The sequence below is a fragment of the Camelus bactrianus genome, chromosome 1, assembly GCF_048773025.1.
Source record: "Camelus bactrianus isolate YW-2024 breed Bactrian camel chromosome 1, ASM4877302v1, whole genome shotgun sequence".
Classification (NCBI taxonomy): domain Eukaryota; kingdom Metazoa; phylum Chordata; class Mammalia; order Artiodactyla; family Camelidae; genus Camelus; species Camelus bactrianus.
In genome coordinates this window covers 33,977,496-33,990,692 of record NC_133539.1, presented here as the reverse complement: position 1 = coordinate 33,990,692, position 13,197 = coordinate 33,977,496, and the positions used below count along the sequence as shown (strand labels likewise).

The following is a 13,197-nucleotide window of genomic DNA, read 5'->3' as shown; positions in this document are numbered from 1 at the left end:
CTGGGTCTCATGTGGTTCTCAAAGGCACAGGCTTTGGTACTAAGTAACAGCTTCAAGCCAGAAAACTGTCAAAGCGCATTTTTCAGCTTTGACAAGTGAGGGGATGAAGAAAATGTCCTTCGAAAGAACAGTCTCACAGACATATGGACTTGTAGGTACTGTGAAAAGAAAGACCACTCTTCAGCATCATTCTCGGGATGGAGAAATACAGAGGAAAGACACTTTCCTACAGAAATACCCATTCTGTCTGGAGAACTTTCGCTCAGAAAAATGATCAGAAGACAGGACTGTGTTCCTGAATCCCATATTCAATTATTTTTCTTTGGTGTGCCAAGAATGTAAGGGCCAAACAAAAGGTAAAATTTGAGTTTTTAAGTATTCAGGGTAACAAGCAGTAAGGGAACACACAGTATGCTAGGAGAGATCTGGGTCCCGTAGGTAGCATCGTGAGAATGTTGCATTTTATTTGGGAGAAATGGAGGGGACATAGCTTATATACATGGTAAATTTTATTCCCTCTTGAGCTATCGAAAATGTGGCATCGCAACTGACTCCTGACAGGAGATTTATCCAACTTATCTGTAATTTCACAGGTTCTGAACACTGGACAACTAGCATGCATGGATACCACCCCAATGAGGAAAAACCCAAGAAGCTTTGTTCCTCTTCTGTCAGTAATATTCCTCAAATTATCTCTAAACTTGCACTAAGGTGCCAGGTGGGTAGCGGTAAAATGGGTGCAGACTATAGTAAGCTCTGGATACTGGGAACACTACTTTTGGTTAGTAAATGCTAGTATTTTGGAATTTAGTCTCTGAATTACAAACTGCTGCAGAGTTATTTTCATTTATGCTGAAGATTCTCTTTAACCTTGCAAATATGGAAAGTAGGAAAAATTTAGAAAAAGCATAATCCAACTCTGGAAGTGCATAAGGATCTACTTTGGTTCTGGCGAATGCAAATCAGGAAGCAGATGCCAAAAAAAAAAAAAAGGACACAAAGAGTGAGGTATTTAACATAGTTTGAGGTGGCATCAAAGGAGAATTTCTAGAGAAGGAAAAGAGCTGAGACAGTTCAGGTTAGCTAGAGGAAGAAAAAAATTCCATGCATCATAAGCAAAAATATATCAGAGTGAGAAAGAATATGGTACATAGAGATGAATATGAGAACAGTGTTGCTGTCCAGGGACATGGCTTTCTTTTTAGAAAGACAAGGGCCAGATTCAGAAGGGCCATGCATGCCTTATTAAAGAGGACTCACTTGATCCTGCTGGTGCTAGAGACTCAAAAAAGGGGTTTACACTGGGGAGCAGTATAGTAAGATTTGGATTTTGGGTCTATCAATCACACAGGCAACTCTAGATTCAAGGGCTATGAAGCTACAGGAAAGAAAAGCAGAAAGGTGATGCAGTAATGAGCAAGATAAATGGGATCTGAATTAGAGCAAGGAGGTGAAGGCACACAGTGGAAGATCATATGTGCCAAATATTTAATAGGCAAAAGGAACAGGACTTGGTACTCAATGGAACACAGAGGGCAAAACTGAGAACTGTCAAACACTGCAGGAGGAGAGCTCAGGGAAGGAACTGACTTGAAGGAGATGGTGATGAACTCTGTTTGGGATCTGTTTTAATTTGAGGTACTCTTGTGCATCTAGGTGGAGATATTCATCAAACTGTTGGATATACTGGTCTGAAACTCAGAAAAATATATCTAGAGACACAGTTGGGATCCATCAACACTTAAGTTATAACTAAAATAATAAGGGTTAAGATAAGACCATGTACAGAGAGGATGTACAGTTAGAATAGTTGTAGCCCAAGATGGAACCAAGAAAAACACTAACACTTAAAGGGTTGGTTAAAAGAAGAAAGTAAGAAAGAAAGAAGGAAAGGAAGGAGGGGGGAAGGAAGAAAGAAAGCAAAAAAGAAAAGAAAAGCCCAAAAGGAAAAAGAATAGTCAGAGGAATTTGAGGAAAAGTAAATCAGTGTTATGTAATGCAAGCTGAAAGAGAATTTCAAGGAAGAAATTATTATCAAGATCAAATGCAAAACATAAGCTCAAGAGATGACTACTAAAAAATTACCATTGGATTTGGTGATGTAGAAGTCACTGATGATAGTAGCAAGATTTCATGACATGAGATGTAAAGCAAACTGCTGTAGGATGGGAGGTGTCAGAGAAGTAATGAAGTGGAGGCAGGAGACAGCACTACCCCTTCAAGAGGTTTAGATGAAGTGCAAAAAGAGATTGGGCAATACTGCCTAGGAAAACGTTGGAGTAAGGGAGAGTCAGGATGAGGAGGGTTGTTTCTAGTTCTACCACCATTAGAAATTAAAGTTCTACCACTAATTATGAGAGAAGAGAGTCTGGTTCACAGGCAAAAGTAAGCATCACATGGTACCTATCAAACGCTGAGAACTTCATGTACTTAGCAAGAACAGCAAAATTAAACTGCCATAAGATCCCAAATGAGAAAAAAATAACTATTATAATACTCAAAGGGATGCTGTTCTGGCTCTGCCACTTAGCAGCTGTGTGATCCTGGGCAAGTTACTTAGCCTTTTGCCTCTCAACTTCCTCACCTATGTAGTGAGGATAACACTAGTACTTACAGGTTTTGTAAGAATTAAGATGCTGATACCAAATGCTAACACAATGCTGGCTCAAGTTTGTCTTTATTGAAGATCACAGACATGAATTATATAGTGCTTAAAGAACTTCAGTTTTTAAGAAATATATTTAGTCATGCATTCATGACAAGTCCTCACGGCATCCTGATTTACAGGTTCATGATTAGCTTCAATAAATAGGTCACCATTAGTCTACTTTGGAAAAAAAACCAAACCAAACAAACAAAAAACAAAAACAAAATACAACACTGTAGATAAACACACTGCCCTGTATATGTATATACTTTATAAATCAGTAAAAGGAAAATCAAGGTCTGAATTGTAATTTCAAATTCAAAAGAATCTTCCTCTTCTATGGCATTAAGGTACAATTCTCATTAATTTCTGTAACAAAGTACACACTGCAGAGACTTGTTCATCTTTGTGTCAAAAATGAATTAAACATAACTCTGAATAGTAATAAGTGCTGTACTGTTGCCTCCCTTTTTAATTTACATGTGCAGTATTCTTTAATGATATAGTGTGCAACTCTTCCAGCCAATTCAAAGAGACAAAAAGATTCAATTATTCTCCAGCTCTATAAGCAGTTACATATTTTCCTTATATATCAGAATTTCATTACAGCTGAAACAGATAAAAAGACAGCATACAGTAAAAGGTCTTATGATCAATAATCAATGAGTCTCATGATTGGGGGAAATGCTTAAAAATACATTTAATTTCATAATAGATAGCCCCATCATTACTAAGAAGAATGCTGTCACCTATTAAACAAAACAGAACACCTTCTTTTTAATAAAACAAAAAATAAAAACATCAACAAAGCTCTATGTCAAAATAATGAAAGTACAGATCTATAATTAAGACATCATTAAATGATCTGAATTGACATGATAATTTAAGAAAACATCAAGTACGCAGTTTAGTAGTTATAGTAAATGTAAACAGTGGCGAAATTTCAGAAATCAGAAATTTCATACACAGATCTTTAAGTCAGTAGTTCTCCCAAAAGGCCTTAAGACCTTTTTTTCACAAATAAGTCTATTTAACAAAAGCATTGTTCCATGGATGAATTAACCCAACTGCAAATAAGTATACAGTTAAATACCCTCACTGCACATCCTCATTGTTTTTTTTTTTTAATTCTGCTCTATACTTCAAGTGCAATAGTCACTAGATTGCTGAAAGCACCAGGAAGCACAGCAATGAGAATACAGAACTGATATTTATGTCTGTGAAAATATCTGACAGATATCAAGCAATTAAAACTGCGATGTTTGGCTTTTAATGTTAATTTAAAAAAATTTAATTTGTAGCATCACAGTAAGAAAGATGCAGCCCCATTTCTCTGTTTAGTAAATTCTCACTCTATGAAACTGAAACAAAAAAATAAATCTTTTTCTTTCCCTTGAAGTACTATACAATAACTGAACATTACAATATTGGTACTGAAACACTGAAAAAAATAAAGTGCCATGTTAAAGATTAAACAGCATTTTCAGGTAAAACACATATAAAACCAATTTCACATAATTGTATTACTTCCGATACCAACTTGGTAGTTATTTCAGGTATTGTAAATGGTATTTCTCAGTTAATAAAAAGTCCATTTCACCCACTAAGGGTAAGCAAAAATGTATTATGCTCTGGGATAGATTAGAGGTAAAATGACATTATGTGTTGAAGTGAAGGGTAGAGTGGCAGGGTGAAGATGACATCTTTGTAATCCTCCACAAAATAATTTGCTGGCATTGGAATAATCAATACAAAAGAATGAAGGAGTTACCCCAGGTCTGGACTGAGCTCCCTGTTTGTACCAATCACTGTCTAGCTACCACTGCTCCTTTTGTGGCAGAGTTAGACCCTTACAAAGAAGTGATTCTTTGGTTGAACCAGCAGCAACCTAGAATCAACATGTAATGGGAAACACAAATTTTAAGTAACTTGAATGAATCTGATTCCTGGTAGAGTCAAAAAAAAAATATCAGGACTAATTAAACAGTTATATAATCATATAATAACAGGCACTGCTTATAAACATCAATTTGTATGTCCCTGTATATTCACTTTTTTCCCCTTAACATGACACTGAGCTAAATGTCTGAAGCAATGCAAGTATCTTAAAATGTAAATAAACTTCTATGCGGACAATACATACAACATCTCTTACTTTAGACAGCAAAAGATAATCATAAGAGAGAAAAATCTAGTACGAAAACTAAAATCCAGGCACTTTCCCTGGGTTTCTATTTTTCTACTGGAGTCAGTCAAGAAGCATTTGTATCACATCTCCATTGATGGGATGTTCTTAGCACAAGACTAACCCAGACTCAAGTTCAATTTGCAACTGGAGCCTATTACACCCTCCCCCACCTCAATACAGGTTTCCGGTTTGGTGCCCAGAAGTAGCAGTACAGCTCCCAACTGACAAGCAGATGAGATCAAGAAGAAATTCATCACATCCCCAAGTCTAAGGACCCCCCAAGGTCCAGCCGCATCCTCCCTTCATGAAATGCTCAGGATCCCGCTGAAGGAGAAACCGGAGGTGGGGGCCGGGAGGATTTAAAGGTTATGTTATCAGAGAGAAGAAGAATGCCCAGGTGAGGTTGAGGTGGGGCGAGTCAGAAGAGATAAGGAAGCAGAAAAGTGACGCACGAGGGCGGTCACCTGTGGGGCCACTTGATCCGGCCCCGCCCCCAGGGATAGCAACAAGAATCGCGGCCGGAAGCCCCCAAAATACACCGGAGAAACGCAGAGCTAGGCCTCTTCGGCCCGGCCTGGAACTCACCATCCACGGTTTTCTTCTTGAAGAGGGACGCCATGGTCAGGGACCGCGCCCGGGCTGCCCGGCTCGGCCCGGTCCGGCCCGCGACTGGGAAAGAACAGGAGGGAAAGGACAGGACCCCGGGAGGGTTCGGGATGGCGGAGCGGATGGGCCAGAGGAGAGGGCGAGGTCTCCAGGCAGGACCTGCGGAGGGCGGGTATCCACGAAGCCTGCCGCTGCCGAGTTGCCCGGAGCTCAGGTGACCGCGAACTAAGACACTTTTTGGAGAAGTCACTTCTAGGCGGCGTCTGCGCGGTCTGCGCGCGCGCCTGCGCACTGCGGCGCTCGAAGCCGCTGCCGCTGCCCTCACTTCAGCGGCTGCCAGCTCCTCCCGCTCGTGGGGTCGCGGCGCGGTGAGTCCCGCAGTTGCGGCGGTTGCGGTGTGGAGACCGCGCGGGTGGTGTCAGGGGCTTCTAGGTGTGGATTCCGTGCTGCGTGCTGACAGATATGAGTCTTACCTAGCTTTCTCCTTGCCCTGAGGGAGCTGGAAGTAGGGTTCCCTGGAGTCCTAGGACAAGTGTGGGTCCTCCTGGAACCAGTTGATTTACGACCATCCCTCTGCTGTCGGTAGTAGTGCTTTCCTAAGTGCAGGGGCTGGTGGTGATGCTGAGGTCCGGGCCCAGCGGTGTTTGTCTAGGAAGTTCACGCTCTTTTCCGCCCTGCCTCGTTCCCCCGCGCAGCCTCCTGCCAGACCCGGGGCGTTCACTGCGGGTGGGTGTGGGTCTCCAGGGATCCCGTGTCTAGGCTTAGGGGTGGCAGGGGAGGAAGGAAATGTGGAGCAACTTTTTTAATGCAACATTTTTGTTCAATGTTCCTGACTGGAAACGTGAAAAAAAGAAATCCGTATACATATTTGTTTACCGGTTTAAATGTCTCCAACTATTTCTTTAACATCTCGATTTCTTGCTCAAGAAAAATTACTGACTACACTGTGAACCTATTAGAATGCTACATAGCTGTATATTGGTGTTCAGTGTGGAGAAAAAGCGCCATATTATGTGAAAGGAAAAGCATAAAGAATTATTTAAACAATCCTTGTGTGTATAAGCATAAATATGGGAAATACTCTCTTTGGATCAAGACCTTGAATACATCGTTCATTTTGTGTGTTTGTCTCTGTGTGTGTGTACACATCTCTTTAATATATCATTTTGCTGTTTAGAATCTTAATTTTGCTTTGGACTTTTTCCCTCCCAATCTATTAGTGTTTAAGCAACACTGCCTTCCATAGGATGAAAACAATAGTACCTTTTTTCCATAGATTTTATTTCTAACAGGAAGACACTTCAATAATAGTATCAGTATTATCAGTCACCTCTGGCTTTGTGAATCATGTCTCAGGGATTTTCAAGTATTTGTGGTAGTCAGACTTCCCCTCCCCATTTTCCCCTCTCCTAAGATCAAAGCCCTCAGGGCCACTGATACCCTGCTGTTGCTGCTAAAATTTAGCTGAGTCCACTCATGAAAACTTTCTCAGAATGACGTAGCGTGCAAGATATAACTGTCTAACTCCTTGTCGAGTCATTTGAGATATTGTGGGAAGGTGAAGAAGGAAGGAAACAGGAAAAAAAAAAAAAAAAAAAACAACTGGAAGCAGGAGATTTCATCTCTGCACCCAAGGCCTGGCCTTTCCTGGAGTAAACTCTATGGCAAAAAGGCGGTTTGCCCTGACTGCCTGTTGTAATGGATGGCACTGAGCTGTGCTTTCATGCCTGAGAGGCAGTAAGCTGTTATGTGTCTAGTAATCATACTCCTCCCTGCTGCAGTCACCCTTGTTTTATTACTCCTACACAGTCCCCCCCACTGACCCAATTGAAACAGTTGGGAAAATGCCAAAATACTTAGCAGCAACCATATGGAAGACCCTCCAAAAGTGCACAGCAGGAGCTAAAGATAGGGCTTGTTCATTAACAATAAAGACAAAATAGAAATATGTAGTATTTAAACTCAGCACTCAAATAGCTTAATTCTCTCCTAGTTTGAAGCAGGCTGATATTCAGCTGATAGGCACCAGGCAGACTGGCATCCATTCTGATGAGTTAGTTGGTCAAACTGTACTGGTATATATTTTGTCTGTCACTCCTTATTGAAGGGCATGTACCCTTAAACTTAACTGAGATTTAGGACACCAAGGAACCATCAGTTAGAATGCAGTGGTATTTTTCACTTGTTTAAAACCATCATCACATACAAACCTACTGAGTCAACAAGACACATATATAAGCATATGTATGTGTGTGTGTGTGGATAGAGAAAACATTTAAATTTTATTATTTTTAAACCTCATTAAGAAATAAACTAATATCCTATGGTCACATTATTGTGACCCAATACAAATTGCTCAGACAGAAAAATATTTATTACATACCTAATGGCACATGACATGTTATGTGCTGGGAGATGCCAATGAAGAAACAAATACAGTTCCCCTCCCCTTTTCTCTTACGCACCTTTCTCCCAGGTTTTACTTTTTTTCTCATTCACCTGTCACTCTCTGACACCAATTCCGACATGTAGGATATTTTTCCCACACCAAGCAGTTCTCCAACACCAGCTGGGTGTCTTACAGTTGAGCTCAGTTCCGACGATTCCCACGCTCTCCACCCAGAGGTAGCATCATATCTGCAGGGCTGATGTGGCTCAGTCCCCCAAAAGTGCTCCCGCCAATCACAAGTCCAGGTTGTTACCTGTGCTTCTGACCAATCAGCTGTAAATCAGAGATTCCTATGACCTGCTCCTTGGGTTTGATTCATTTGTTGGATTATCACAGAACACAGGAAACCAGTTTACTCATTAGATTATCAGTTTATTACAATAGATAGTAAAGGATATGGAATCACCAGCCAGGTGAAGAGATACATCGGGCAAGGTCCTGAATGCAGGGTCTTCTGTCCCCATGGGGTTTGGGGCCCAGGCACAGTGGCACAAGGATGCATTCTGGTTCACCAACCTGGAAGCTCCCAGAACCCCAACCTTTTGGGGTTTTATGGAAGCTTCCTTACATAGGCATGGTTGATTAAATCACTGACCAGTGGTGAATGAACTCAGTCTTCAGCTCCTCTCCCCTCTCCAGATTTTGGAGGAAGGAGACTGTAAGTTCCAACCCTCTAATGTTGGTTCCCTTGGTGACCAGCGCCTGTTCTTAGATGCTTTCCAAAAAGTCACCTCATTAATACCCACTTGTGAGCTTGTTATGAATACACACACCTTTATTGCTCTTATCACTTGAATTCCCTAGGGCTTTAAGAGCTTCGTGCTGAGGATAAAGACCAGATACCTATTTTCACACTATCACTCTTGCTCATCAAAGAGAAACAGGCTTAGGCTCCTATAAGTAAAAGAGCTTTTAAAAGCAGAGCTTTTCTAAAATGTGATGAATGGTATGTGACACAGTGAGTTCCTTGTCACAGAAGTAGTCAAGCAGGAGTAGATTGTTGTAGAAAGAATTCCTTTAAAGAATCAGTCTTGATAAGAAGGTTTCTAAGTTTCCTTTAAATCTGGGAAGTTTATTATGACTAAAATGATGTCTTGGTATATGGTGTTTCATTCCTTACAGATAGTGTCATCAAATCTTACTGGCTTCACCCTTAAAGATAGGGTAAAGCCAAAAAGATAGAGCATTTCACAGTTCAGAATCATCCCAATCCATGAAACTTTCATCTTCTGGATCATTACCACCTGTATTACTTCCCTGCTTCCATCCTTCCCTCACTCCTCTCTTGTCTCAATAGAGCAGACAGAGTGGTCCCATTAAAATGTGAATCAGAGCATGCTATTCTGTTTCTCAGAAAGAGAGCAACATGATCTCAATACTCACGTCTGGACCCCACATACATGTGTGAACTCATGCACGTGCATGTGCGCACACGCACATATCTGTTCTACAGACTGAACTTCTGTTATTCATTTATTAAATATCCAAATTTTTACCATCCGGGTTTCCCTCCTGCTTATTTCCCTTCATTGTGTGTCGCTCACCTCACGTGGAACATAATTGTTTACATGCGATCTTGGAATGATGCCATCTATTACCTCCCTTGTTCTGTACACGGAATTTCTGATAGTACTCTCTTCGATTGTGTTACAATTTTTTGACTATCATGTCCTTTGAATTGTATCAAACTTTTAGCCAATTAAAACTTTTAGTATTTTTTTTAAAATATAAATTCCTACTCAGTTCTCCCCATCCTATACTTGACTATGGATAATTTTAACCCAAATACAAAAGTTTTCATGCATCACTAGAGACATCCATTCTTCTTTATATTGATTCGCTTGTAAGTACTTTTGAGCCATGGTAGCTGTCTATGAATCCATTCATACAAAGTCATCAAGATTTTATTTAACTTTCATTTTTTAGGACCATTTTGAAGATTTTTGTAATTTTTGATAAAGCAGAAAGAATTTTCTGCTGAGATCAAGGTATGCCTATGTTATATCACACTTTATCTGTTCCAGCAACCTATAAAGATAGAAGAGATGAGTTGAGTTTGGTGTCATTCATTCCAGAGGAAACAATATTCCCTCCACATGATTAACAGTTTCTTTTCTGAGTATTAATAAAACATAATTTAATAATCTATTTAAAAGAATTTTCTGGAATATTTTTTAACATAGTGTCCTCTTTGAAATCCAGAGTATTTGCCATTTTTCAGTCTTTTGGTGTCTTAGCTATCATTTAAATAGACACCCTCTTCTACTCTTTTGGCCCTTGAGAGCATACAACATCATGATTGAGAGTGCTGGCTTTGGACATAGACTGCCCAGGTCTGTGCCGACTCAGCCACTTTCTAGCTGTCAGACCTGGGGCAAGTCATTGCACCTCTCCATGTTCATTTCATCACATGTACAATAGAGATAATATCAGTACTACCTTCATGTGGCTGTTGAAAGAATTAAATGAACTAATACATGTAAACATCCAGAGTAGCACCAACACATACCAAGCAATGCACAGTATTGTTCCCAGCTCTCTCATCTTTTTGTGTTTTATCAAGAGCAATCTCTTCACTTTGAATTTCAGTCATCTGTAATAGAGAAAATATAAATATTCAATTTATGTTTTCCAATTCTGATCCTGGTTACCTTCACCCTAACAGACACTCCACCCTACCCTACTCCCCAGTTAGCCCTTTTCTTTCTCCTTAATTAAAAAAAAAAAAACTGTTTTTCTTGTTCTTGACTCCATTGTATTTGTAGAATTGACTTGTTTAAGAAATATGTGCCTAACATTGGTATTTATTATATTGGGAGGATTCATTACAGACTTGTTTGTGTTGGTCTCTTCTCCTCAGCAGCTGATCCTAAGCTCCTTGGGTTCAGAGAGAATAGAGAATTTCTTGTCACACACTTCAATCATTTCCTACTGGAATGTAAGTATATTTCATCAAAACTTAATAATGCAGTAGCATCTTTTATTACCTATGTTTCAATGTTTCAATGCCAAAATGACATGATATATAATTAGTACATTTCTATTGACTTAACACACTTAGTTTCAAGTCTTCATATATCTGAAAGCAGCCAACATTATCCATCCCCATAAACAGCATATATCTAGAGAGCCTGGTTCCAAGTCAATAAATAATCTAAAGAGTAATGTGGATATCCCCTTTTTTGCTTCCTGTTTCATTTAGGTTCAAATTTGTACAGACTATAAAACTGTTTTGCTATTTCATTAATTACAAACTATATTCTGCCTTATATTTAATAATGTTACAGGACAAAATTGACTATTTATAAGCAAAGTTGTGAATAACATGTCAACTTATATAGCACTGAATTGTTTTTAGAGACGTAGAAACTTAGGACAGAGTCATTGGCAAAGTCTGAAAAGTCTCATTTCTTGAAGTAAACAGTTAAGAGAGAAATGAAATGGCTTTTCAAAGTCATACAGCTAATAAGGTGTTGAGTCAGAGGATGTGAGGAAAGACTCCTTTGGTGTGTTCGTACTTCCTGGTCGATGATGTCGGCTCTGTTGGTCAATTACCACGTGGCTATGACTGGGGAGGTTGTGTGTGCTCAGGGGGCAGGACAGCAAAGAGTGTGGACTGTGTAAGGTCCACATGCACTCACAGAGGAATACGAGGTTTGATTTCAGGCAAAGGTAAGCTGGAGAAGGATCTCCCGTTGTACCATCCCTTCCTGGTTCCCAGCTCTCGTCAGGGCTCAGCGTCTGTACATGGATCCCCCTCTCTTAACATCTCCAAATTCAGAGCAGAATAGGCAGTGCTGCTTCTACCCGACAAAACAAAGGACAACACTCAAAGGAGATTATCTCAAACATGTGGGTAATTTCTGTCCCTTTCAAGCTAAATAATGTACGCAACATTGCCCATGTTTTAGCATGTTCGCCATGTTACAGCATGACAATTTGGAATTTTCCCTATGACTTCTGTCTCCATGCTTTCATAGTTCCAGAAATTTGCCTCATTTTTCTGTTTGTCAAATCTTGCTTTTAAAAATATCTGCCACAAAGAATGAGTCAGACCAGTCGGACATTTAGTCAATGAAAAGCTAAATGAGGACCCTAAGTGTGTAGGGCTGCACATCATTGGTTTTATAGTCAAAAAGAGTTCGTGTGTTACTTGGATGTGTAACAACATGATCCTTCTTGAAAAATATACTCAGCTTTGCGCTGAATTCCTCACAGTGTTAATAGGAGTTGCACATGAGTAAATCAAGACAGTATTTGTGCCCCCTGGCACAACACAGCGTATGTATAGATTTGCTCTTCAATCCAATAAGGACTCTGGAGCACAGAGCTACTGCCATATAAGGTAGAAATGAACTTCAGTATAGGAGTGATGGACTTGATTCTTCAATAAAATAAACCTTAATAGCTATCTCACTTTCTATTTCAAATGAGTAGAAATTAAAAGAGGCTGTGGATGTTAGATCTTGGTAAATTACTAAGTATGAATAATTTACTAAAACAGTGGCATTACACTTTCTATTTCTTATTATTACACAAATAAGATGGCCTTTTATAGTAACACCCATTTCAAGCTACATTTACATGGGCTTCTCTTCATTGTTTTATTCAGTCACATAACAAATATTTAAAGAGCACCTGCAATATGAAACATGCAATGCTAGTTAAGGGGTCTAAAAATGAACTAGGGATGGGTTTTGTTTTAAAGAAGTTAAAAGTCTAGTAAAAGTATTAAACGTACATCAAGAATTAAAATGACAAGTCACACTATATGGTCGTACAATTTGGGGCCACTAAAAAAATTATGTGATTAATTGAACTTGTGACCATAAATTTGTTTGGAAATCTTTAAGATAGTTGGGCTATAATTAATCTATTGTATTTAGAAATGTGTCATCATTTTTAAAAGGTCTCCTCTTAAATGTGTCTCTCTTTATATGCAGGGAAGTGACTCAGAAGTTCAGAGATGTCTAAGAGTAGATGAAAAATTAAAATAATTTTGAAAATAATTTTCGATATTTTAGATGCAGTGAAAATATAGGAATGTCTAAAGTGCATAAACCTGAACTTACTGATAGACACAATAGTAATCATAAGTAATATCTGAATGTACATAATGTTCAGACTCTGAAGGAGTGCTGTATCATATTTTCATAGTTTAATATGAGAATTGCTTATCTTCACTTTTTGTTTCTTTTTTATTTGTCAGAAGTATAACTTAGGCTATAAACCAGCCTAAAACATACAATTTAAAAATTAAAAATTTAATATTATTTTTAAATTATAACTTTAAGATAATCATTCTTA

General features: G+C 39.1%; 1 protein-coding gene and 1 long non-coding RNA gene across 2 annotated transcripts in view; one reads left to right on the top strand and one right to left on the bottom strand.

Moving 5' to 3' along the window:
• CHMP2B (charged multivesicular body protein 2B) overlaps nucleotides 1-6,094 on the bottom strand; it is a 26,920-nt gene extending 20,826 nt beyond the window's left edge. The window contains exon 1 of the mRNA XM_010966455.3: nucleotides 5,421-6,094. Coding sequence (XP_010964757.1) covers nucleotides 5,421-5,454 — 34 coding nt within the window. The 5' untranslated portion in view covers nucleotides 5,455-6,094. The remainder of the gene's footprint in view (nucleotides 1-5,420) is intronic.
• LOC123611705 (uncharacterized) overlaps nucleotides 5,722-13,197 on the top strand; it is a 20,523-nt gene continuing 13,047 nt past the window's right edge. The window contains exons 1-2 of the long non-coding RNA XR_006718799.2: nucleotides 5,722-5,809; nucleotides 10,751-10,828. This is a non-coding gene — a long non-coding RNA (uncharacterized LOC123611705). The remainder of the gene's footprint in view (nucleotides 5,810-10,750; nucleotides 10,829-13,197) is intronic.